Source organism: Carassius carassius, chromosome 42, assembly GCF_963082965.1.
Source record: "Carassius carassius chromosome 42, fCarCar2.1, whole genome shotgun sequence".
Taxonomy (NCBI): Eukaryota; Metazoa; Chordata; class Actinopteri; order Cypriniformes; family Cyprinidae; genus Carassius; species Carassius carassius.
The window spans coordinates 12,065,062-12,092,822 of record NC_081796.1 but is presented as its reverse complement, the minus strand read 5'-3'; the positions used below and the strand labels follow the sequence as shown (position 1 = coordinate 12,092,822).

Below are 27,761 nucleotides of genomic sequence, written 5' to 3'. Positions count from 1 at the left end.
GAACATTGGCTACAAACTTCCAGCAGATTACAGGAGTGCTTTATTTGGTGCTTTTATGAAACACAATCTAGCAATCACAATTGCATTGATAAATACTGATAGTTAAGGGAAGATTATTTCATTTGTAACATGTTCTAATTGTATAACTGTTATTCTACTGGTAGAAATGATTATTTCTTCATCTCCAGTATGCCACTGCCTGGTCCTCTCCGCTTTGCACTGCAGATGTTACAATACTGGATTCCTGGGACCTGTCAAAGGACATAAAACGTCAAATTTTCATAGTGCAAAGTAAACATTTCTGCTTTTCTAAGATAAAGGGTCAAAGGATGAATGCAGCAGGCTGGTTCAAATGTGAAGTGTGTCATTTCTGCATCAATAAATGCCATTGGTTGAGTCATAATGCTAGCAACACGTTTGGATAGTGCAACTTGTCATACAAATACAAAATGTCTTATAGTTGTTTCTGCATTAAAAGCAGTTCTATATAAAGATTCCAGAAGACTTACATTTCCAGGGGACGGTAGACACTCCTTATGGACCATGTGTCTGCAGTGAAACACCACCACACCGAATGCCTGAGCCGTGTCTAAGAGTGGGAATGGAGTGAAACATTACAAATTCAAATAATGATTGGGTAACAGCTTGTAAATTGTAGACATTATCAAAATTTACATTCCCACACAACTTGAATTATTTTGGAGAAATAAAATAGTTTTATACATTTTTTTTTTCTATTTTGTATTTTACATTTTATTTTATATTTCTCCATATATTTTATGTGTGGGTGTAAGTTCATGTATACAAACTGACACATAAAAGGGAACCAAGGTGTACCTGATGGTAGAACAGGAGTGTGGCACGATTCACAGATGTTTTCTTCTATGAGAAATGAAAGCAAGATCATTTTGTAGCATTTCTAGTGAGTCATTTTGTCCGAGACGAATAGAAGACAAAACATTGTTTACCATCCACCCGCACTCCTCTCTTCTGCGTCCTGTGCATCCTCTGTAGAAGAGACAGTGAGTCTGCAACCAGGATCTTCTTACAGCCCTCTCTCAGTAAGATCTACAGGACAAACATCGAGACGTTCTGAACACAAGATAATGTATCCTTCCAAGCATCTAGTTACATTACTACTCTAGCCAGAATGAAACGTTGGTTTAACCGGCAGTGATCACACCTGTAGATTGTAGTCCTGTAGGATCTTAACCAGCGAGTCTCTGAGGTTAGGAATCTCCATCCCTTCTTTAATGCGGTGAATGAGCAGGATGGGGTCCACATGGGTTCCTATGTTATTCAAGAGGCCCGTGATAAACGCTAGATTGAAGAAAACAAACAAGAAATATTATTAATATTGTAAGAGAAGTTGTTTTTTTAGTAGAAAGAGCAGCTGGAGTCAGGTCCCATACGTGGTTTGTCTATAGAGTAAGAGATCAGATCCTCCCAGAGCTCTCTGTCATCCTGCTCTTTAGCAAACTCAATGGCTTTGTCCACATCCGCCAGCTCCTCCATGATCATCTGCAGGGCACGTCTGCAGTTTCCCATACGACCTGACAGAAAAAAAAAGCATACATCAGAAGCACCACAGACTACAGCCAGTTGAACATTTAACACACAGTGACCTCTCTGATGCACAGGATCAATTACTGTGCAAAGAACTATAACATGCATTCAATGTCTATGACAGATGAATGATTCAGGACTCACTGAGCAGGAAGACCGTCTCTTCTACAAAGTGCCTCTGCTGACAGATTTCCAGAGCCTGAAAGACACAGCGATTGTTCAAAAACCACGTAAAGACTTCACCTAAACAAATGTATTCAGGGCAACAGCAATGAAGCTAATCTTGTGCTCATCAATTTACTGAAACCAAACTTTACTGGTAGTATTTTGTCTCGATAAACTTATAAAATATTATAAAATATATAATTGATAAAAAATAACATCCCATCTTGATTGTTGAATTGAATTACTGTATGTATTAAATACATTGTTTTTCATTTTATTTAAATGGTTTTGAAATACATTTCTTACGTTCACTAAGGCCGCATTTATTTGATCAAAATACAGTGAAAACTGAGATATTGTAAAACATTATTACAATTTAAAATACAGATGCTTCTCTATAAATTAGAATGTCGTGGAAAAGTTAATATCAGTAATTCAACTCAAATTGTGAAACTGGTGTATTAAATAAATTCAATACACACAGACTGAAGTAGTTCAAGTCTTTGGTTCTTTTAATTGTGATTATTTTGGCTCACATTTAACAAAAACCCACCAATTCACTCTCTCAACAAATTAGAATACTTCATAAGACCAATAAAATAATAATAATAATAAAATAATTAGTGAATTGTTGGCATTCTGGAAAGTGTATGTTCATTTACTGTACATGTGTTCAGTACTTGGTAGGGTTTCCTTTTGCTTTAATTACTGCCTCAATTCAGTGGAGGTGATCAGTTTGTGGCACTGCTGAGGTGGTATGGAAGCTCAGGTTTCTTTGACAGTGGCCTTCAGCTCATCTTTTTGGTCTCTTGTTTCTCATTTTCCTCTTGACAATACCTCATAGATTCTCTATGTGGTTCAGGTCTGGTGAGTTTGCTGGCCAGTTAAGCACACCAACACCATGGTCATTTAACCAACTTTTGGTGCTTTTGGCAGTGTGGGAAGGTGCCAAATCCTGCTGGAAAATGAAATCAGCATCTTCAGAAAGCTGGTCAGCAGAAGGAAGCATGAAGTGCTCCAAAATTTCTTGGTAAACGGGTGCAGTGACTTTGGTTTTCAAAAAACACAATGGACCAACACCAGCAGATGGCATTGCACCCCAAATCATCACAGACTGTGTTAGCTTAACACTGGACTTCAAGCAACTTGGGCCATGAGTTTCTCCACCCTTCCTCCAGACTCTAGGACCTTGGTTTCAAAATGAAATACAAAAATTGCTCTCATCTGAAAAGAGGACTTTTGGACCACTGGGCAAAAGTCCAGTTCTTCTTCTCCTTAGCCCAGGTAAGATGCCTCTGACATTGTCTGTGGTTCAGGAGTGGCTTAACCAGAGGAATACGACGACTATAGCCAAATTCCTTGATATGTCTGTATGTCTTGACCCCAGCCTCAGTCCATTCCTTGTGAAGTTCACTCAAATTCTTGAACTGATTTTGCTTGACAATCCTCATAAGGCTGCGTTCTCTTGGTTGGTTGTGTATCTTTTTCTTCCACACTTTTTCCTTCCACTCAACTTTCTGTTAACATGCTTGGATACAGCACTCTGTGAATGAATGTTTGTGGTTTACCCTCCTTGTGAAGGATGTCAATGATTGTCTTCTGGACAATTGTCAGATCAGCAGTCTTCCCCATGATTGTGTAGCCTAGTGAACAAAACTGAGAGACCATTTTGAGGCTCAGGAAACCTTTGCAGGTGTTTTGAGTTGATTAGCTGATTGGCATGTCACTATGTTCTACTTTGTTGAAATAGTGAATTGGTGGGTTTTTGTTGAATGTGAGCCAAAATAATCACAATTAAAAGAACCAAAGACTTATACAACTTCAGTATGTATGCAATGAATTTATTTAATACACGAGTTTCACAATTTGAGTTGAATTACTGAAATAAATGAACTTTTCCATGACATTCTAATTTATTGAGATGCACCTGTAATTGTTTTCTAATTTAATATATTGTAAAATGTAATTTATCGCCATGAATGTTCAGCATCTTTACTCCAGTCTTCAGTGTCACATGATCATTCAGAAATCACTTTAATATGCTGCTCAACATTTCTTATTATTCCTACTGTTGAAAAAAGTTGTTGCTTTAATATTTTTGTGAAAACCACCGATACATTTTTCAAGTTTATGTGATGATAGAGAACAACCTTATGTAACATAGAAATGTCTGTACTGACACTTTAATCAATTTAATGTCTTGCTGAATAAAAGGATTAATTTCTTTAAAAAATCTTCCTGACCCCAAACATTTGAATGGTAATGTATTATGAAATCTACGTGAAGAATTAGCCCAATTAATGCATTATTTCCTGTTTAATGCAACACAAATTTGACACAAACCTTCTCTAGTGGGCAGTGCATGCTCTCTCTGAGGAAGGGCAGTAAGTTGGGTCGGTCAAACTCAGCATACAAACTGATCTGCCTCTCATGGTACTTCTGCCCCTTATGGTGGTCCCGCTTAAACAGCTTATGCAAATACTGTGGAGAAACAGGCAAAAAGAAGCTTTCAATGCTGACCACAGCTGGATCCCTCAGCCACATCTGCATGATTTAAACAACCCATATTCAACACACCACATGTAACAGCTCAGGTCTGTCTTTTAATTCCTCCACCACTTTGTCCATCTGAGGGAGAGAAACACACATGTTCATCTGTACAGAGAGTTTGGGAGGGTTTAATCAGAAGACTGAGGCCACTGCACTGCACTCACCGATATTTTATCTTCATTATCCAGCAGCATGTCAACAGCTTTCTGAGAGAAAAAAAAAAAATAAAAAAATAAAAAGATAAAGAGGTGGACATATCCTTTAGACACATTTCCGGTGACTATAAATCACATTCTTCCAAAGTCATCTATAATACATCTCATCAGCAAGAGAATCCATAACTTCCTGAACCTATGCACTTGACAGGTTTCTTGCATTTACATTCCAAAACAGAGGTCCTCAATAAGGCCAGATGTTTCACCTCTTTGTCGAAATCCATGAGCAGGACAATCTTGTCCTTGATGGAGGAGAACAGGTTGTGTTTGTGAATGAGCTGGTAAACATCTTTGTGTCTCAGTTTCAGGTAGATCTCCAGAGCACGATCATAACGCTGATCATACGTGTAGCTGCATACACACATATAAGAGCAGAGCTGCTTATAAAATGTTGTTACAAGCTTTTCATTTAATGATGAATTGGCAGCGTTCACTCACAGTTCGGCCAGTGTGGTGAGAAGTATGCTGTTGGTGGGGTCCTTCTTCAGGTGTTCATTCACTGCCTGAACTATAGCCATGTTGTTATACAGCTCTCCTGGCCACTCACGAATCAGTGTGGCAAAACCCTGTGTGAGAAACAACAACAGGAACGCCCTTCTTTCATAAAGGTTGTTGTTGTGATGCATTCGCAATTTGAAACCTTAATGTTACAGTCTATCTAACAGGCTGCCATCTAGGTCATGCAATTGAAAAATATATATAAAAAATGTTTAATGGAAAACTCATACCTCATAGTCAGTCTTGAGGAACTCATGAAGTATCATCTCATAAATTGCTGGTCGAAGACGAAGGTCTCCTCTTGGTAAGTACTGACTGATGGCCTGGGAGGAAGATGAATGTAAGTTAACAAATAACATTTTATAGTTTTGATAAAATATATATGTGTGTGTGTGTGTGTGTGTGTGTATATATGTTACTCATTTCTCACAACTTTGTCAAAAGTAATAATAATAATAGTGTGATATTAATATGATTATATTACAACATAATCATAATAAAGATCACACTAATATTTATTAAAAAACATTATATTTTATCATTGCTTGGTAAAATTAAGTTCTGTTTCACGATTTGATCTATATATTTCATATAAAAACGTTTTGTTAATTAATAAAATAATTTTATTATTAATAAATCACTATTATTTGTTCAGAACAGCAGGAGAAGTTATAATATATCAATTGTATACGTAAAAAAATGGCTTGCTACTATTATTAATAACAATTATTCTGAATAATCATAAGTATCCTCATTAATATTATAATACTATTTATTATACAAGTCCTGCAGGGTGGCAAATAATTATTATTTGACGAAAAATACAAATAAAAAAAATAAATGCAGACTCACTTTCAACTGTCCAATGGTTTTGAATCTGTACACTTCATTCTCCCAGAGATCCATGTTCTTTCCAAGCACTTTTTGACACTTTCTGTCAATAAGGAATACACACAGAGAAACGGGGCATTTATCGAGGCTTTCATTCATATTTAAAATGGTTAACACATCAATAAAACAGAGGGTTGATGTCCTGTACCTGGCAGCTGCATCATAATCTCCTCTCTCCACCAGATGATTGATGTACGCCATCCCAATTTTCTATTCACAACAGAACAGAGCACAGACAGGAAGCACACACACTGTTATTACAATAACTAAGACTAGCTTTCTCCAAATTACATCATTCATTGGTTTTCACCTGTACATCATGCCGTTTAATGTTTTTGAAGCTGATCTCTGCAGCCATCAGTGCTTCCTGTGCAAGACATCCAAATCAAATCAGAAATCATTAAGCAAAACTACAATTCTGTTGTTATGTTATGATGATGTAATGCTTCCTTAGACGGCTGGACACATACCTCATATTTCTTCTTCTCCAGAAGCCAGTCAATGTGGTCGTCCTGATCTCTTTCTTTAGCCACTACAATGTCTTTAGGGCTGATGATGTAGAATAGAGACTCTCCCTCAGAGTGTTCTGGAATCACGACAAAGATTTAAAATGATGATTATACAATCAAAATGGGAATTTTACTGATTAGGCTAGGTGATTATTTTGGTATTCTAGTTGTTCATTCATCCTGTTGTCTTCATACCGAGCCTGTAGTCCCTGCACTGGTTCTCCTGGAAGTTGCGAACAGTGAGAGCGTCTGACGAGATCTCCTCACAGCCCTCAGCTAACGGCTGGATGATGTCTAAACGAGGCCGTGTTCTGAACTCCTCCTCCTGAGACAGACAGACTTATCTTTATTGTTACATTTTACACTCACAGTAATACAAAACGGAAGGTCTCTAAGAAAATCTAAGGCAGCGGTTCTCATTATTTTTGACTCTGAGGCTCCCTATTGCCATATTTTTGGTACTTGTGCTGCAGTAACAAAGCTTCTTTTTAACCTTTTTTTTTTTTTTTACAGAAACTAGCAGCGGCAATATATTAAAATAATATATATTTTAATTTTTATAAATCATTAAAAAAAATCTTATATAGATTTATATGACTTTTATAGTAGTTTGTGATAATAAAAAATATTTTGTACTCTATAATATCGTACTCTAATTTCTACCCTATAATATCGTTTTGAGCTGGACAAAACTTTATATAAATGTATTTATTTGTTATATAGATGTGTATAAATATAAATTCATATTTTTTATAAAATATTTTCATGATTCAAATTTTCTGCCATATATCTAGGTTTTCTAAGACCACGAGAATCCTGGTCCTTAAATTAACTGTCAGTTGTAATGAAATGAAGTAAAATTAACATATCGTAAGCTTATATCTTGATTTGAGCTTGATTTAAAGCTTGCTTTGTCTCATTTGAAATAACCTGCGGTCCCCTAGGTTGATGAGGCCCCTGATCTGAGCTCTGGTGAGAGTGAGAGTAATATTACCATGTGCTCAGAGTTCTCCTTGACATAGTACAGAGTGACCAGCTGATCTGCCAAAGGCGCCAATCCACTAATGAAGAACTCGGTCTCAAATGCTGACACTGAAAGAAATAAGAAAGCAAAAAAAAAAAATCGAAGTGATGCTATTGTACAACCTAAGAGTTAATGAAATCTAAAATGCTATTTTTTGGATGAACTGTCCATTTAAATGCAATTATGCAACATGTTCTCAGTGTGTGTGTGACTGTAACTGCTTCAGTACCAATCTCAACGTAGCGACTGGGTAGATCTCTCATTTCTGTTGGGTCACGCTCTTTAACAACACATATCTGAAAATGATACATTTATTTGACACTTATCACAAATGAACCAAAGAACTTTTATTCAAATAAAAAGAAATTGTTTTAGTTTTCCTAGTTTTAATATTCCTAGTTATTAAACACTTGATCTGCAGTTGTTCTGAACACACACCTTAACAGAAGAGCCCCAGCCAATGATCAGCGAGGTGCTGTCTTTCCAGCACAGACTACAGGGGTACATATCCGGCCTAAGACTGGTGTTGTCCCGCAGCACGTTAGTGATGCGCTGTTTACTGCTGATGTCGTAAATTTTCACACCCTAAAACACATCCACTACATTTTAGATAAAATCATGATTAGTAAGGCATCTTAATTAACATGTCAGATGTGTGTAAATCTGATTGTACCACATTGTTTGCCCAGGCAATGAGATTGGCTCTCCATTTCACACTGGTGATGTTTCCCTCTCCTTCATGCAGAACAGATGTTTTCCAACGGTTCAGCCAGTTCCTCTCATAAAGTAAAAGCTACAGGACATATATCATTCATTTAAAGTTAGTAAGCATTTGCTGGCAGAAATAGGAACAAAATAGGCCACAGTGTTTGCATTACAACACCAGAGGGCAGCAGAACAGAGCACAAATAGGTACTGAACAACAGTCAAAGTCAGTGACTACATGTCTTTTATTTCTGACTTGAGATTAGACATTTTTATTTTATTTAGATTATGTCTCTAAAAACATCACATGTATATTTATTTGGTGAGTAGTACAGTAAAAGCATTGATAGTATGACCAAATTTGAATGCATATTAAACATCGATTATATGTTATTGGGATGATAAAGCTCAAGATGTAGGCTACAAGATCCCTAGAAATTTTTTTAATATGCTGATCTGGTGCTCAAGAAACATTTCAAGTTATTATCAGTGTTGAAAACAGTTTCATATTTTTGTGGAAACCATTATATACTTTTTCATGGTTCTTTGATAAACAGAAATGTATTTGAAATAGATTTTTTTGTTTTGTTTTGTAACATTATAAATGTGTTTACTGTCACTCTTGATGAATTGAATGCATCTTTGCTAATACTCCAGTAAGTATTGGATTGGATCAGTGTATTAGATCAGATCAGATTCATGGGCAATGTCATGGTGTTTAGGTCATGTTCAGGAGGAAATTCAATAAAAATCAATTCACAAGCATTATCAAAATCCATTTTAGGAAAAAGGAACATTCAGTTCAACCTTTAGATAATGGGACATTCATAAAGTCACTTAGGTATGCAGTACAACTTAATCAAACTTCAGAAAGAATAAAAGCACATGGGAGAAAAAGATACCGATACTCTCATGAACTGACCGGAGAAGATTTCTATGAAAAGGTATGTTTGGTTTACTGCGATAAGTCAGGTATTATTTGGTGAAAAACTACATTTTCTGAGAGGTTTGTGCGATAATAATCAAGAGCAGAAAGCAGCAACATACTTGGTGGATAACCTTGAATCCAAAGTGTCAAAAATGCCACACACAATCAGCACAAAGCCAACCTGACCTGAATGCAGAGAAAGTGACTGAAAGGAAAGACGGTTCAATGTCGCTTCAGTTCTACAATTTTGGCTATGTTAACAGATCAAAGAGCAGCAATAGGAGATGACACTCCAAGAGCCGAGCAGACGGAATTGAATTGCCTTTGACAAGATGCGTCTTCACTGGAAGCCGTATTGATTTTCATGGCAGGGCTGCATTATGGGTACCTTAAGCTAGGGAGAGAGAAGGAAACAAGCAGAAGCGGGAGGAAAATGTAAAGGAATTGGCCACTGTGGCACACAATGGAAGCGGTTAATTGCTTCTGATAAGCATGATGCAATAACAGCGTGAAGCCATTTTATGAGAATCAATCGTGGCACAGAGGATAAAAATCTATGATTTACAGAAATTGAGAAGACTCTACACGAGTGGTTCAAGATTCATACATCTCAACAAAATCTCTAACATTCAACTTTACAAAGAACCAGAGACTTTTATTCAAATTCACTTCACAACTGAAGTTTTTCCAAACACAAGATGTCTGATCAGTGCATGCAAACAGATCAACTTCTTCTAAGTGCATTTTATGACAGACACAAACTCTGTTTTCATTTTTATAGATGTACGGAGTCTGGAATGTATCGGATTATGGCATCTTTGGTTGGTAGCATTGTGTCCTTTGAAAAATGAGTGTATTTGTTTAGTCCATAAGCCAAAGAGTGTTCTACATTCTGTAAACACTATATGGCACTCTATGTAATGACAGTTATTTATTGCGGAAGAAGAGACAACATCTCTCTAGTGAACAACACTTTGGAGAATAATGACCACTCTCTCTCTCCCTGATGTTGACTCCAGTCTAAGGCCAAGACGGTAAGAGCATTTCATGCCAAACAGCTTCAGTTTGAGTAACCACTATACATGGCACTCAACAAGACAAAAAACGATTCCATTCTAATAATTTAGCTTAACCCTCAGTTGAAACATCAAGAGCATCAAATGATGGAGACCACAAACTATGTTTAGACTAGGTATGAATGTGGCTTTTGTTTTTATTTGTATGGCATTCAAACCACATTAACAGAGAAACCTGCTTTCAAAATTCATTGGTTGATGAATGCGTGTTTTTTTTTCTTATATTTTTGCAAGAAGCCTGCAACCAATCTTGGCTACCGTCAAAAGTTAGGTTGTTAAGATGTTGTTTTCAAGAGAAATCTCAAATGCTCACCAAGGCTGCATTTATTTGATCAAAATACAGTATTTAAAAAAAAAAAAAAGCAATTTATATTCGTGATGACAAAACTGGATTTTCTTGACACGTTATGAGAAATCATTATAATATGCTGATCTATTGTTCAAGAAAAAAATCTAGGCTAATTATTATTAATGTCGAACTGAAAACAGTTGTGCTGCTTTACATTTTTGTAGAAACCATTTTTTTTTAGAAACCATGTTTTTTCAGGATTCTTTGATAAATACAAAATTCCAAAATAGAAAGCACTTATTTGAAAAATAAATATTTTGTTAACATTAGAAATGTCTTTGTCAATTTAATGCATCCTTGCTGAATTAAAGTATTTTTTGTCCTTACACGCTGGACCTCTTTCAACACACTCCATCGTCTTATCGCCTTATATTTGTTTTTTTTACACATAAGTAATGTTGTCCAGTAACTTCTTTCCATTATTTAAGCATTATTTTATTTATCTGTAAGGCTGCTTTATGTTTGATTTATGTTAAAGTGTTTAATGCCATTTAATGATGAGACCTTTTTGGCAATCAGGCTCTCAAAAATGATGTACTGTAAAAATGTGGATTTAGATGTATCGGCCAACATATCGGTTATCGGTTTTCATATTTAAAGAATTATCGGTATTGACAAAAAATGTCATCCCTAGAAAATTTTATCAGACCATGATTCTAACTGGATTCGAACCTGCATCTCCCACATGAGCACCAAGGATCAAAAGTCCTAGAGCACTTCTTCTAACCACTAAATGTGGGATTGGGACCCCCGCAGGCCAGATACCAACCAAAATTATCGAAAACCAAACTTCTGAGTGGAACTTCAGGAACTAATTGGACAATGATCAAATTGGGATCTGGACATAACATACACAAGTTTTGAAACAGCCCTTTCAATGCTTACAGTAGGCGAGTTTCCAGTACCCTTCGAATTGTGTACATTGAAATTGCGTATTGAGAATACGCATAATGAAAACGCGTCAATTTCGCAAAAACGCTCGCATGACATGGTTTTTCAGGCAATGCGAAAAAGGAATCTTTTTTTTTTACATTTACAGGTCACATGGTGTATGTAAAAAAATAAGATCATTCTTCAATGTAGTATAACCTCAAAGAAACACTTCATACTTAGCCGCTCTCTCCAGTATAAGGGGCTTTCCCTATCATTAATGCTCAGATAATTTACCGCAGGCGTGTGCAGTGTGGCTCTGATACGACCACTCAAGCTAACTGCAGTCACTCTAGACCAGCGGTTCTCAATTCCAGTCCTCGCGCCCCACTGCTTTGCATATTTTGCACGTTTCTCTTTGTTAACACTTTGATTATCAGTTCGTTAGAAATGAACTCCGTGCATGAACTGTGTTCCAATTGTTCATTGCTCCCTACTCCCTGAGCAGGGGAAATCTGTTGAAGTTTACCTCACATCGAAACATTCATTCACTGATTTGTGCTGTGCAGCGTCTTTAAACATGGACAACTGTGACATCAATACAATTTAAATTCAAGTCTTGCACACTTCAATGCACTTTGATTGGAACATATAGCTACGTTTGCTTCGAACTGGAATCATGGCTGAATATCCTGTGATGTCCACTTTGCAGGGCACTTATGTTCGAATAGAACAAATGTCTGAAGCACTAAGAGAAATGTTCAAAATGTGCAGAGCAGTGGGGCGTGAGGACTGCAATTGAGAACCGCTGCTCTAGACAATGCTTGTGTTTATTCCAACCACACCACGCACATTTCTGAAGAGACTCTCTGTGCTACTTCTGTAAGGATACACACATATCCCTCCTTTGAATAAATATAGCGAAAATCCACCAAAATCCGTTGCCATGTCTTATCGCGAGAGGCAAAAGGTTACATTTTAGTTGCATAACATTGGTTAATGGAAATGCCGTCATTTTGCAATACTTTTTATCGACATTTATAAAATATCAAATCTGTAATGGAAATGCGCCTTGTGTAGATTTTGTGACTGTGAAGTTGGACATACCTTATTTCCTCCAGTCACAAACTGTTTATTGTTGGATTTGCTGAACTGAGGGTGTAGCGCCACAACCTGGAATTGATCAAGAGATTTCAGTTCAGTTTACGGCAACATCTGAGTTAATATCAATGTCCACTCTAGTACTTTTAAAGCTATATAGTGCCTCAGAGGTGGTTAAGACTACATCCAGTCTGAAAACATGCTCAAATAGTCCTTTTTAACACAGGAAAAGTTAAAGGATTGATCCTCACAATCCAATACACAAAAGTATCGATATAAGAAAATGACAGCGCCAGCTCTCTTTAGTGTGTGCCATAGGTGACATCACTCATGCTCAACAAACAGGCGGCTCATGCATGATATGAAATGCCGTAGAGACATCAATTAAGACTAGTAGCAGGCTGAAATTACATTGTTTTCAAGAATTATCCATGTTTGCTGTGACTGGAAATCGAAATCAAAGGGCTATTTCCCATCAGGCAGCAAAAACATCTGCCAGGGGACCGACGACTTACATTAACAGCAATAAGTTACCTTGATGGGACAGTCAAAGTTTTCGTGGAAGCCCTCCCTGGTGTACAGTCCAAACACTTGCACCTGGAAAAGATGAGAGTGAGAGAAATGGAGAAAGAGAGACATAGATGTCTTTTTATGGTAAAATAACTGTGGTCCCGAGATGCGTTCTGCGATAACAGTTGACTTGGGCAAAGCATCAGACCATCCAGTGGGCTAGTTAACCATCTGCCAGACTCCCAATTAGTGGAAAGGTCAACTCTTTCTGCCCTTGCACGCCTTTATGCTACTGACTGATCACTAGTGGTGCTGCAGTCCCCGAAGGCTACAAACGAGCGTTAACATAACATTTCACCTACACCTGTCTGTATAAAACAAGAGGAAACTAAAACGAGTGTGAGGTCTCAATAAACAACAATTCTATTAAAAAGTAAAGCATCCTCTTGCATTTAAGATGATGGTGGGGAAAAGAAACTAATGACTTCAAATTGTTAATTTCCATTTAGTCAGGCAACAAGCTTTGCTATTCTGAAAATCATCTATTTTAAAGTGCAGTTTTCTACTTCTTGGAAAAACCTAACAGTCTTCTTTAATGTGTCATATTTTTCATAACATCAATAGCACAGTACAGTAAGTGCAGAACACCAAACATACGCCTCTTATCGATTTTTAATAGTTTGGCGCTTAATAATTAACAAAAGTTTGCTATTATAAATTGTGAATGGGCAAGATCACCACAGACCAATTCAACATTTATGTCATGAAGAAATAAATAATAAATACAAATTAAACTCAAGTATACTTTTCTAGTTAAACAGTTTGGACAGTCTATGAGCAAATTATACATTTTATGGAATATTTATTCATTACGGAGCACACACACACCAATCTTTATCATTAGTTGTTTGAAGTTAACAACTCCTAGATATTGCATGGGTTTGCATTTATTCACTGAAGACATCATGCAACATATTTTACTTTGGAAAATACCAACTTCAAATTGTTCATGTTTCCTTTTACATTCCTAACTAGTATGAAAATCATAATTTTCAAAGCGCAGTTTCCACTTCTTGGAAAACCCTTATAATGAAAAAAAAATCTCACAAATGTCACATTTTGCCAAACAACAGTAGCAAAGCAGTGTCTGTAAGTTGGGATTAACAGTGCAGAGAAGCGAACAATGGCCTCCATATCGATTTTAATTGGTGCAGGTGCGCCAAGATCTCGCCTCTGCCATAGGAACAGGCATAGACGTGGTCTATCATACCACAGATCGGCCTGAGAAAGCCACACAAGGTGCTGATGATTAGCCTCCGTGGACTGATAACAACCAGCTCATGTTCAATGAGCAGATAGATGGAAAGGAGCGATATAAATCACAGAAGGATCGAGGAGAAGAGGAGTTCTTTTTTTAAAACACATTTTAAAATGGACCAAATGCACAGATGCTGTTTCTGTGGATGTCAGAGTTGATGGAGCCGGTATTGAGTGGGAAGACAGGCACTGCATCACGTCTTGCAAACAGAGAAAGATATGAAAACTCAAGTAAACAACTCCTTAGACTCTCGTAGGGGGAAATTCACTAAGAATGAACTGTGCAATGCTAATGGCATTGTTTATTTGCGCAAACTGTGGATTTAGCACCCAACTCACTAAATATACCTGCAAATCAAGTAATGGCATAAACACACTTGCACGATGCAAATCCCCATTTTGCAGGTCAGTTATGAGTGCTGGGTTATGGAAGATGCAGCAGACTACCGCTTAGTCACAGCCAATACAGCATAATGTTCTGTAGATTTTGGCCAAATGTAAGCTACTTAAATTTTTTTTTTTAAATCTTTAAACACTTTAAAGACATCAAAGTATTTTTTAAATATTTAAAAATGTTTGCTGCATTGTTTAAAAACAAACAAACAAAAAAAACACACAACAAGATTGCGTTTTGAGATTAAAAAAAAAAAAAGTCGCGGCTCACGTCCAATTTTTTTTAGCCCTATTACCTTCCGAAATAATGAAGGCTAAAATGCCTGTGGTCTAAAGCAAAATGTTTCCAAAAATTATAAAAACAGTTATTAGTTTCTCTCCAAAACAAATCCTCTAAAGTTTAGGCTATAAAAACGTCAATCCAAAACCAAATTAAATCTAAGGTGAAGCTGATGCCTATTTCTTTCATTCGGCATGAATCCAAATGTTTCCATGTTCCCGACGTATCTGGATGTTAAAATATGATTTATTATATTGTTTGTACTTTCAATTATTATTATTTAAAATAATCTTGTCGGTAAACAGTTAATAATCGGTTAAGGAGCGTCGGTTAGGAAAAATAACCGAAATTAACAACCCTAGTCAGTAAAGTCACAGTGCAAAGAATATAGAATAATAGTTACAGTATAATAGGTTAGGCAGTATATGCGTCTGAAAGTTGGACTCCAAATTTCATTCTAAGAATTATTTTGAGGTTATAGCAAATAAAAACTGTTCAGCTTCCGGGATATTTTAGAAGCTCCGCTAGGCTATTTTAGTTCCCCTCACTCCACAACAAATCATTTCAATTAACAGTATTTAGAAAAGAACAAGAATAACAAATATAAGAAGCTATAGCAATATTAACGACAAACCAAAACTAATTAATTTAGGCTAAAACGAAACTGAAACCAACGTTGGGTCTCTCATTCGACACAAAATCAAATGTTTCCGAATTCGCGATGTATTTGAATTCCAAATGATTATAAAAAATAGCCTAGCTATGTTTACAGTGTTTATTATAGCCTATTTAGCCTAATTATAGCCTATTTCTGAATTAAATAATCTTTTTTTCTAAAAAAAAAAAAAAAAACGTATGTTTCTCACTCTCTCTCTCTCTCTCTCTCTCTATATATATATATATATATATATATGCAGCAAACCCTTTTAAATATTTTGATAATTTACTGAAAATAAATAAATTACTTTTTAAACCGTTTAACTAATTATTTATCGGTCAAAATTAGCTGATACAGTTTGCTGCATTCATGCGCACTCAGAAACCGGTGACTGAACTAATCAGCAGAGCTTGAACAAGCTTTTGTCATCGTTGAATCTTTCTCAGACGTTTCCAAACGTCAAATTGGGTTGCACATCTATCTGTGCATGATGACGTCCAATGCCTCTGGCAAGCGGAGCTTCTCAAAGTTGGGAATAATCAAAGGAGAGCTGCAGTCCTCAGTTGGGCAGGAAAGGCTGAGCATGCTGGCGCTTGAGTGTCGAATGCACATGCACCAACACTGAGAAAAAATATGCCCTTTTTGCGCTGCAGCATCAGGCCCAATTTGGTCTTAATTTGGCCCTAAAGGTGGTGCATTGCCATTGCCATTTGCATATGCCATACTGCTGGAATTCGTGATTGTTTACAGCAAATTTCAAATATTAAATGGAAAGATAAAATAACGTTATTAACCGGTTAATGGCCATTTAAAATTTTCAATTCTGTTTGGAACTATAAAATTTGATTTAGATTCTGTTTCTGGTTCTGTTCCTGGCAAAATTTCTTTTGTTTCCGGTTTTCGTTTTCGTTCCTTGAACCGGTTCAGAGCACTGGCTGGGAGTGTACAAAATCACTCCACCGCTGTGATACAGACACCTAAATATGCTATTAAAATGTCAATAAATAACTAGTCACTAATCACTTTTTATGCATGCCTCTTATTATCATTTTAATGATGCCTTTTATAATTTTCATGAATTCAACAATTTATTTAATAATTTATTAATTTTTTTAAAAATGTATTATTATTATTTATTTGTATTTATTTTATGACTACTATTTTAATCATTTTAAATGTAATACACTTTGAATTACAATTCTATATTAAATATAAATATATAACGAAAAAAAAACTAAATGAACTTGCCTTGCCTAGTGAATTGTAGTATATGCTTGTCTGGATATATGTGTATTTATTATTGTTTTATCCATCACAGGGTCAAAAATTAATAGCTGCTGCCATAATAGAACATATACACAAAGATGTATGTTTAAAAATTCTATTTATACAAAAGGAATTTAAAAAAAAACATGTTATACACAAATATTATTTATTTCGTTCTTTTTTAATAAATTTATTACCTAATTTGTTTGATTGTGATTTCAGACCAATTTCAAACAGCTTCCTATTTCAAAATGTTGGTAGCAACTAATCCAATCCTAACAGAGCAGTGTAGTTTTGAGAAGCCTCTATGCTTCACATGATTTACAGAAGTATAACCTGCTCCTGGATAAACATTGTTTGTCCTGGAGCAACATTCCTACTGACCAATCACTGCGCTTGGATTTTAGGAGAAGGGACAGGAATAAGGCCTGTAAGCACTGATTGATAAGTCAATGCCCTTTAATTTCAGTTTAAACTAAAGATGGGGCTCTGATTGGTTGATTGTAAAGGGTAAATAAAGTAATTTAAAGAACAATGGGAGTTGAAGTGATTGAAGGAAATTCTCACCTTTCCATCTTCAGAGCAGATGCCAACATGTTCACCACTCTCATCCAAACTGATCTGGTTTATTTTCACTGGACTCTATAAGAATAGATAGAACATAGAAAAGAAAAGACAAAAGAATATTAATTTAAAAAAAAAATGGTATAATCAGACATAACATAGCTCAAACGGGGACAGATTTATAAGAACCGCACAAAGATAATTTCAGACTTGCAATTTCAAACTTCTGTGTAACATTTCCTTGGATATCCAGAAGGTAAACCTTCCCAAAGTATGTCCCAAGGGCCAGGAACTGAAAGCAAAAGGAGAGACAAACATGTTAGACACACAAGTCAAAACGATGGGACATCCTACACTTTTACACAGCTATGGGGGAGATATTAAAAATGAGTTTTCCCAGGGATGTCTGTGAGGCCTCAGTTTTTGTCCGTGTATGTGAGAGTGTGTCTTTGTGTGTGTGGTTTCGTCTGGACCCTTCGAGGGCAAAAAGTGTGAAATTGCTGGAGGACAGGAAAGCCTATTTATCAGAGCGGCCCGGTGTGAAATAGTGTTTTTTACCCCGACATATCAAAACGCTTCAACATAATATATGCGCCACAGGTCACACATCTCTGCCCTCCACACCAACACTCTGCCTGTCAGCCTAATGCAATTACATTTCAGAGTTTAACGTACATAAACGATCAGTATTATCTCATGTGAAATGCCAATACCAACCAATTCAAAACTGATGTCATTAAAACACTAAATTAATTAGTTAAACAAAACTTCAGTTTACTTTTCTATTTTTTTTTTTCAGTTTGAAAGGTCTAGGAGTATATTATAAATTGTATTAAAGATATAAAGCTCACACACCAAACTTTTTTGAAGGCTGCTTACTCCTAAATAGTGCGTGCATTTCCATTTTTTTTTTACACAGGAAAATCGTAAAACTCGTAAATCGTAAAAGAGTTCTATATACAACAGGTGGTTGGAGGGGATTGGCTTATAATGAGGTCTAGGTGATGTCAGCAGAAAAGAAAAGTCGTTTCAGAGTCAGAGCAAGTTACAGTATTATACTTTCATTGAATATTGCAAGCCATTTTGCACATATGGAATAACACGTGCTGATAAATGAGATAATATAATGATATTATGAGAGTGGGGATGTGTTTTAAGAAATATGATACATTTTCAGTTAAAGGCAGGGTAGGGAATACATGTATAAACAACTTTCTTCCAAATTTGTTTAAACTTTCTATATATATCAATGCATAATTAAAATGTAAGTACTCTGATAAAAAGAGTATAAAAATCGAGTGACTCTAGACCGTTTAATCTGTATTAAACACAGCTCATTATTTCCATTTCGGGACGAAACATAGGATTGGCTTAGGCGACTGTCACTCTCTCGCAACCATGGCAACCACCCTTTTGCCACACATGACCTGCCCACTTGTGCGTGCACGTTTGATTTGAGGAAACAGCACGTTTGATTCAACAGGCACGGATCCTAGGAATACCAAAACAATGGCAGAGAAACAGCAAGCAAAATTCACAGTACCAGCCTATGCAGTTAGTGAAGGCAAACCAGGCAAAAAAAGGAAGACAGTAACAGTACAAGAAAAGGCAATGAACAAAAAGTCTTTGGATAAACAAAGAAATAAAACGCGAGTTAAAATCGGCGTGGCTTTCCAGCGATGGCGAGAACTGAGGGAACTCAAGGGGCTGAAAAGTGACTCCTTGATGGCTTTATTTCTGCTGGACAGGTAAATCTTTCTTTTTGTATTTTGATCATACATATTTTTTTTCATGAAGCATGTGTCATTAGAACACGTAGCTGCGTAATATAGCTAACATAACATTACTTAGCGAGCCGTAGTAGAGACGATAACTAATCTATAGGAGCCCAGAAGGGAGGGGGTGGAGTGAATGGAAATAATGAGCTGTCTTTAAAACAGTCGTGAGAGGTCTACAGTCACTCGATTTTTATACTTTCTTTTTCAGAGTACTTACATTTTAATTATGTATGGATATATAAATAAAGTTTAAACAAATTTGGAAAAAAAGTTTTTTATACATTTTTTTACCTACCCTGCCTTTAATGTTGATTTCAAAAAGTCACTTAGTAGTCACAGAATATTACATACATCTTCAATTAGCAAAACATTTTTTACAATTACATGTTGACATGGTATTTAGCAGATTAAAACGATTTCATGTGGATCAGTGGGTGAAACAACTGTCCCAAAGCAAGCCATGTGATTTTCTCAATTGTATAATAATTATTATTATTATTTTTTTTTTGTAATTTAATTACCACAGTAATGATAACAGGGACAAGTATAAGTGAAGATACTAGTATTCATATTATTACAAAAATAATATATTAAATTACTGGAAAACATTACAATAATTTATCATAACATTACATAACATACATTATAGTAAATGGGTCAAAGACGTTAAGATGTCTGCATCTAAAGAAATGTACAAAAGTGATTTTGTGTCCATAGAAAGCTAATTAAATGTAAGTAAAATGTTTACTTTTAAGGTTTCAAATAAGTTTTTGGAGAATAAAATGTCAAAATGTGGTTAGAATAATGTTACATTGTCATTCAGTGTAACACAATATTTATGCAAAAATTCTAACAACATGCTTATTCTGACTTGTACATATTAAAATATCTAAAAGAATAATGGAGCATGCAAAATTTTATTGTGTTTTAAATTAGTAACAAATTCTTATTGACAAATGGGCAAAACCTAGGATAGTGTCAAATGTAAAAAATGTAAAATTACAACTCATTAGTATTTGGGGTGAAAGTAATTAGTCTTTTAATATGTCATAAATTGATTTTTGTTGTAAATATGCCTGACAAGATTGTTACACTGAATGACATTTTACTGGGTGTCTTCTGTAAATCAGGGGAAAATGTATGATATTTATTTTTTGCTCAGAAAAACAAAAACAAAATTGCAATTAAATAAAACAGAAAACTTTTTGTTTAAAGCAGCATTACACTTTTTTTTATGCTCAAACACTTTTTCGTCTTTGACCCAAATATGTATTTCTCAATTGTTTCCAACCCTACACCGTTTTTTTTAGATATATCAGATTAATACTGATTCATTGCAGTCTAAATCTGACAGAAAATCAGACCTACACTTAAAAGCTGCATATTTTTCTAAGCCTAACTTTGTGTAAATGTTCACTAATTTGCAGTTAAGTAATTAAGTATTCCATCCATGAATAGTAAGTTCTCTTTTTACTTACTATAAAATTATTTTCAATATTTCAATAAAATCAATATTATTTTTGGATTATTTGATTGTTTGACATTTCCAATTAATTATCAATTTAATAAGGGCCTGCTGAATGAAATCAGTAAATTCCATGTGCTCCCTTTAGTTACAAAAATATTGGGCATTAAAGTAGCATAAAGTTGATTTTGGATTTTATTAGCTACAGAAGAGCATATGTTGTGTATGAGTGTATTGCATAGTGTCATTAAGGTTAAACATAAAATGAAATCAGGCCATGTAAGGTGACGTTCAGTCCAGTCCAACCACCAGCCTAAAATTAGTTTGACACCCCTGCAGATTTGGGTCTATCACCCTGCCATCTGGAAACTGAACCCAACTATACAAAAGCATCCAGACACTATAAAACACACACACGGAATGAGTCTAGCTCTGACACTGAGGTTACCCTGCATCTAAACACATATATACACACACCTGCTTACACGTGCACAGACCTTTCCCTGTCTCAGCACACCGAGCCGCCCATGCTTCACTGCAGTCTATAATGAAATGTTTATATTTACAGGCACAGTCGAGCATGTCCAACAGAACCCCCCGCAATCTCCCCAAATAAAATCAACCCAAAATAAATAAATAAAAAGTATGGCCTCACCAGCCTCAGTGGCTCTTAAAGGGATTTATCAAAATGGAATTGCTGAGATGAAGTTCGGATTCCTGGCACTTAAAATATGAGGCAACATTAGGCAGGAGGGCCGCTGGCGCGATTGTGTTCTTGTGTGTCTAGGTGACGGAATGCACATCGGAGCACATACATAAAAAACTAAAGGGAAGAAACAGAAGCAGGCAACGATAGAGATAGGAGTGAAGGGGGGACTCATTGGAAATTCAGCTTTTCAACGTCTTCTCTTCTTGCAAGCTCGCCTTTTTTTTAGAGATGGAAGAAGAAAAAGGGGGGAAGTGTCCCCAGGGAAAAACAGGAAAAGAGGGGGGAAAAGAATAAAAATCAATAGCGGTTAATAAAACATCAGGTGAGGAGACATAACTAGGTATGACTATTCCTCCACAATGTCTGTGCATGAGTGAACCGGCTGCCATGACAATTAACCAGCCCATGTAGAATGTTCCACCAACAAAAATATCAAGCTCTGGACAAAAAGGAAATCAGCAAAAGGCTGGTGACCTGTGAGCATTTGTGCCTAAGCACATCTCTAAGAAAAAAGTACAGTGTGGAGAAGACAAGTGAAAAATATTATATTCAGAACTATACAAGTATAATAATAAAAACAATAATAATCTGCTCCAATAAATGTCTGCATTTAATAATTAAATATATATATATATATATATATATATATATATATATATATATATATAAGAAAAAAAACTATACATCATAAATTAGATTTTTTTTTTTAATAGTGAAAAAAGTTACGTTTCTAGTTAAATAATTTGAATGAAATACATCCACACACTCAAAAAAATAAATAAAAAAACCTGTACTGTATAACCACATCATATCCTGAACTTTGTTTCTTAAAAACAGGCAAAATAGCTTTTAAACACCTTGTCATGCACTGTCATGCAGCTGGCCGCATCCTTCTGCAAGACCTCGGTCACACCATTGGTCAGCCTCTCGTACTTCAGTTTAGGCTCCTCCTCTGTATCCTCCTCCTGGAATAACAAAACACACCCATTCTTCACTAATCTTTAGTTCAAGAGGCACCGGAGTATACAATTTATTCACACATTCATAATTAGTATTAGTAATATGTTTTAATTAGTAAGATGATTATTTTAAAGAACTTTATTCAGCAAGAATGCATTAAAAGTTACAGACATTTTTTATTGCAACAGAGGGCTTCGATTACAAATAAATGCAGTTCTTTCAAACTTTCTATTCATCAATGAATATTGAATATCATGGTTTCCGCAACAGCACAACAGTCTTCAACATTGATAATAAGAAATGTTTCCTGAGCACAAAATAAGCATTTAAGACTATTTGTGACAGCCCGGAGGAATGATGCTGAAAACTAAACTAAAAATTATATTATAAAACATATTCAAGCAGAAAATGGTAATTTTAAATTAGAATCATATTTACTTATATACTATATTTTAGATCAGATAAATGCAGTCTTAGTGAGCATTAGAGATTTAACATAAAAATTATAATAATAATAATTAAAAAAAAAAAACTTTTGATTGGTAGAAGTGTATTTTGGGCTAAACAATTCCAATCACTCCAATGCAAATATATGGTAGATTTTTATTTTATCAGACATTTTTTTCTTCTTGTTACCAACACCTCCATTGTCCATTTCCTGTTGTGTCCAGATGTGAAATTTCTAATGCCTGAGCATTTGTCATGGTCTACAAAGCTATTACAGACAGGGACGGAAAGACAGCAAACTTTCTATGGTGGGGAGGGGTGGATAATATCTCTCCTGTTTCATGTACCATAATTTCTTCCTCTTGTTAGTATTTGCCATCGCCACACCGATGTGGTGGATGAGTGTTGTGCCTCATTCCCTGCCACTCCTAATTGGTGCCCTGGGGAGCAGGGGATGAAGGGAAGTCTGTCTTTAATTGCCACTTTTCTAGAGTGGTGTGACCATCCACACTCTCCTTTTCTGCTCATTCCTCATTCTGTCTCTGTCTTTCTAGTTACAAACTTTGCTGGAATGTTATAGTGAAGCATTGGACCTCAAAACCACAGATTAATGTCAAACCCCACCAGCATCTTTTCTCATTTTCTCACACTGCATGACATCATGTTTAGAGGTTGTGGCAAGTTTTCTTTAAGCCGTGAGTGGTGCATTCTTCTTTCATGAGAAGACATGGGCATTACATGGGGTGTCATGAATGCTGTCAAGCTCCAAAAACTATCATACAGTATGAGCTCAGAGGACTCGGAAGGTGTGGTCCATCCATGGTCACATCAGGAAGTGTTGGGGAGATATAGATGAGGGGATAGAGACAGTATAGAGGCATATTTTCATCATGAAATAAAGAGTTAATTGAAACTTTTTTCTTGCAATTTTCTTGCATTTTTTTCAGAATTGCAAGATATAAACTCAGAATTACGAGATATAAGCTAACTTGCAATTCTGAAAAGAAAAGTCCAAATTGTGAGATATAAACTCGCAATTAAGAGACAAAAAAGCCAGAATTTTGAGATATATATTTTTTTGGCAGAATAAAGCTCCACATATCTTTTCTACCAATTTGGAATTTGGCCTTTTTTTCTCAGATTTTCAAGTTAATATGTATATATGTAATGTGTTTATGCATCAATTGAGAAAAAAAAAGTTCCACAGTGGACAAGCTCCTTGTCTCACAATTCTTTTCTTGCAATTTCTTTACAATTTCAACTTTTCTTCTTAGAATTGTGAGTTTATATCTCATTTATATATTTATATATATATATATATATATATATAAATGAGAAAATATCCAAGAATTGCAAGGAAAAAAGCCGCAATTGTGAGTTAAAAAAACAATTGGTAATTCTTTACAATATAGTTCCATTAGTTAACGTTAATTAATATATTAACTAAACATGAACAAACAACGAACAGTTGTTCCTCAAGGCTCAGTGCTTGGACCACTTCTCTTCTCCATCTACATGACATAATTAGGATCTGTCATTCAGATTTCCTATCATTGCTATGCTAATGACACTCAACTTCTCATTCCAACCAGATGATCCGACGGTAGCTGCTCGCAATGCAGCCTGTCTGAGTGACATTTCTAGCTGGATGAATGACCATCACCTTCAGCTCCACCTTACTAAGACAGAACTGCTGGTGGTTCCAGCTAATCCATCTTTTCAACACAACTACTCTATACAGCTTGGTTCGTCAACCATAACTCATTCCAGGACAGCCAAAAACCTAGTAGTTGCGATTGATCATCAGTTAAGCTTCACAGACCACATTGCTACAACGACCCGGTCCCGCAGATTTGCCTTATACAACATTAGGAGGACTAGACCCTTCCTGTCAGAGCAAGCCACCCAACTTCTTGTCCAAGCTCTTGTTCTCTCCAGACTGTACTATTGTAATGCTCTCCTGGCAGGCCTTCCTGCATGTACTGTCAAGCCTCTGCAACTGATCCGGAATGCAGCAGCGAGGGTTGTCCCCAATGAGCCAAAAAAAAAGCCTCATCAAGTTACACTGGCTACCAGTAGCCGCTCGCATCAAATTAAAGGTACTTATGCTTGCTTACAAGACGACCACTGGCACGGCACCAATATACCTAAACTCACTAGTTCAAACTTATGCGCCCTCAAAAAGCTTGCATTCTGCAAGTGATTGATGCCTTGTGGTGCCATCCCAAAGAGGTTCAAAATCACTCTCACGGACCTTTTCCTGGACTGTGCCCAGCTGGTGGAATGACCTCCCAATCTCAATTCGTACTCATTTTCAAAAAACATCTAAAGACTCATCTTTTCCGCCAGCACTTGACCAACTAATACTAGCACTTATCTTTTCTTGTCTATCCTATTCTTGGTAAAAATAAATAAAATAAATAAATAAATTAATTCATAGCTACGGGTTCTGTGCTAGACTAACTGAGACTTGTCATGGCACTTGTATAATGTTGTTGTTCTCTTTTTGGTCTGATTGCTTCTATTGTTCTCATTTGTAAGTTGCTTTTGATAAAAGCGTCTGCTAAATGATTAAATTTAAATGTAAACATCCGTTATGTGTTATTCAGGCAGTACTATATAAAAAGTAACCTGCAATTTTTATGATTCATCTTATTTTGCTAAAATGATTAACATCTTGCATATTCTACAATGGTATATAAAACTTCTGAGTAGAACTGAAAGATATAGGTATAGATATAGATATATGTCAAATGCTTTACTTTGAATATGTTTACAGTCTCATTACATGTCTGTGCACCCCTGGAAAGCATATGGATACTTAAGACACAGTATGTACATAATAAAAATAAATGAAACCAAATGGGATATGCAAGGTTTTCTCTACTAACTTTACATATCTTTTTATTTGAACCATGAGAGTAACCACAGACAGCAGTTCAAAACATTTTAACTATGTTTGACCAGAAAAACGTTTTTAGTCAAAATAGTTTTCTAATCATAATTTTGAACAGTATATATATTGTTTTATCATTCAAAACCAAAGTTAAGTATTTTTAAGTGTTTTGCTCTAAAACTAAGCTTGTGCATTCATTCTTTTAAATAAATACCACTTGTATTTTGTTACTTAATGCATTTTAAAACTACAACATATTCTGCTTCAATAACTGTAACCATATCAGTAAATTGAACAGTTCTTGATTTTACCTCGGACTCATCGGTGGATTCTTCACTAAGTTTTCTTCCCTGGGGAAAAAAAAATGTTTTAAAAAAAGAAAACCAATGAATTAATGCTGGAAAATTTATGAACATGACATAATATTTCTTAAAGACCTTTTTAAAAATATATGCAATGTCAAAGCCAACATAAAAACGTAATTATCATCAATTTATAGTAGAGTCAGTAAACTTGCTGTCCTCCCTGCTGAAAGAAAACTGGTTTAAGGTCTAAGGTAGCCTGGTTTAAGATGGTCTCCCAGTTTGCCCAGCTGATAAGTGACCAAAAGCAGACCAGTATGGGAGAGCGGCTAAAACCAGGAAACGACTTTGAGCTGGTTTTTAAGTATTTTTTAGGTAGTGATACTGGCAAGTGTTAAACTATCGGGTTAGCCTGACAGCTTCAATTACACGTCTTTAAAAAATAGTTCCTTTAAAATATAATTTACAACTGCAGCCTCGAATAACCAACACGTATTAACATTTAAACATGCAGAAACATGTATGTATAATCACAGGCATCTGTCATTTGACAATGTTTTCTTTCTTCAGAACCCTACCTGCTCCTCCACTTCCGCCATGATGGGGCTCCAGATGTGGGATAATAAGGCAGATTTAGTATTATTCTACTAATATATGGTCTATCGAAAACGTTAGTAATATTTATGAACGCTTAAATCAGTTATTTTGCACAATAAACCAGCGAAGCTAGTCATGCGATACTCATTACGGGCACTGGGTCACATGACAAAAACAGGAAGCATCGCTAGCCGAGAGCATCACGGGAGTTGTAGTTAGTGTAAGGGAAAGTATAAGGGAAAGCCTTCGCTTGCAACCGAGCTTTTGCTCTTGATGTATTTATACAGTAATGAGTTGGAATATCAGCTCCATTCACTTAAATTTGGAACTTACGCAGCAATTATAAAAATTCCTTGGGAAAAATTATGCAAATTAGCTTATGCACATAAAATATCCAAAGAATAGTATTTTAATGTTTGCATAATAAATGGTGATCTTATACAGTTAGATCAGAACCAACATTTCATTAATAATAAGGACTTAAATCAGCTCAAAAGAAAAAAAGTGGAACAGATATTTAGCATATCTTGCATATTTTAGTGAAATCTTTTTTCCTTGTGACCCTAAACATCAAAGAAGAAGTTAAATATTGCAATTTATCTCTAATGCCTTCTGTAGTGGGTAAAAGCTCTTTAAATAGTTGAACAGCAAGGGTCAATGCATCTCTGCACATGTGTAGGTTCATATTGTAATCATTTCTGAGAAATGACCCACTGTGCCTCTGCATATTGCTTTATTGGCTCAAGCCTTATAATGCTTGGAGCTGTTTTTAAATTAATCACTGATAATGTCCTATCCTCTATTTGTAATTTTCTTGTTTTTCTTTTTTTACTACACATCTTGCTTCGTGATTTGGCCGATATTCTCTCTATAAACTGGTCATACTGAAGAGTTTTTTTAACAGTTGTGTTATTCTTAATTGCTGGAAATCATGTTTTGTTCTATCTTAAAAAAAAATGTATAGTAATATTTATCATAATATAAAAACGTAATTGTTTATAATGACTATAAAAAAATAATAAAATAAAGACATAAATTGTATAGTCCATAGTTCGTTTACAGCCATTTAGCTCTTCAGTTCAGTTTATTCTATGTAGGTTTCAAAATTCAAAAAAAAATATGTTCATGAAGAATTATGGATTATTGGCTAAGATCTACGGTAGAATGTGTTG

General features: G+C 35.6%; 1 protein-coding gene across 1 annotated transcript; it reads right to left on the bottom strand.

Moving 5' to 3' along the window:
- Positions 1-17: 17 nt before the first annotated feature.
- On the bottom strand, positions 18-26,768 carry LOC132124222 (vacuolar protein sorting-associated protein 41 homolog). Its single transcript, XM_059535140.1, has 29 exons — positions 26,571-26,768; positions 26,002-26,040; positions 22,245-22,352; positions 17,650-17,727; positions 17,439-17,513; positions 12,982-13,044; positions 12,454-12,519; positions 8,092-8,211; positions 7,857-8,003; positions 7,648-7,714; positions 7,389-7,486; positions 6,590-6,719; positions 6,356-6,471; positions 6,196-6,252; positions 6,034-6,095; positions 5,847-5,928; positions 5,225-5,317; positions 4,935-5,062; positions 4,703-4,847; positions 4,446-4,487; positions 4,309-4,359; positions 4,075-4,212; positions 1,711-1,765; positions 1,413-1,553; positions 1,184-1,320; positions 969-1,068; positions 838-882; positions 510-589; positions 18-251 (listed from the first exon to the last, which is right to left on the bottom strand). The coding sequence occupies exons 1-29, from the start codon at positions 26,589-26,591 to the stop codon at positions 171-173; spliced, it is 2,565 nt and encodes an 854-aa protein (XP_059391123.1). The 5' UTR covers positions 26,592-26,768; the 3' UTR covers positions 18-170.
- Positions 26,769-27,761: the final 993 nt, after the last annotated feature.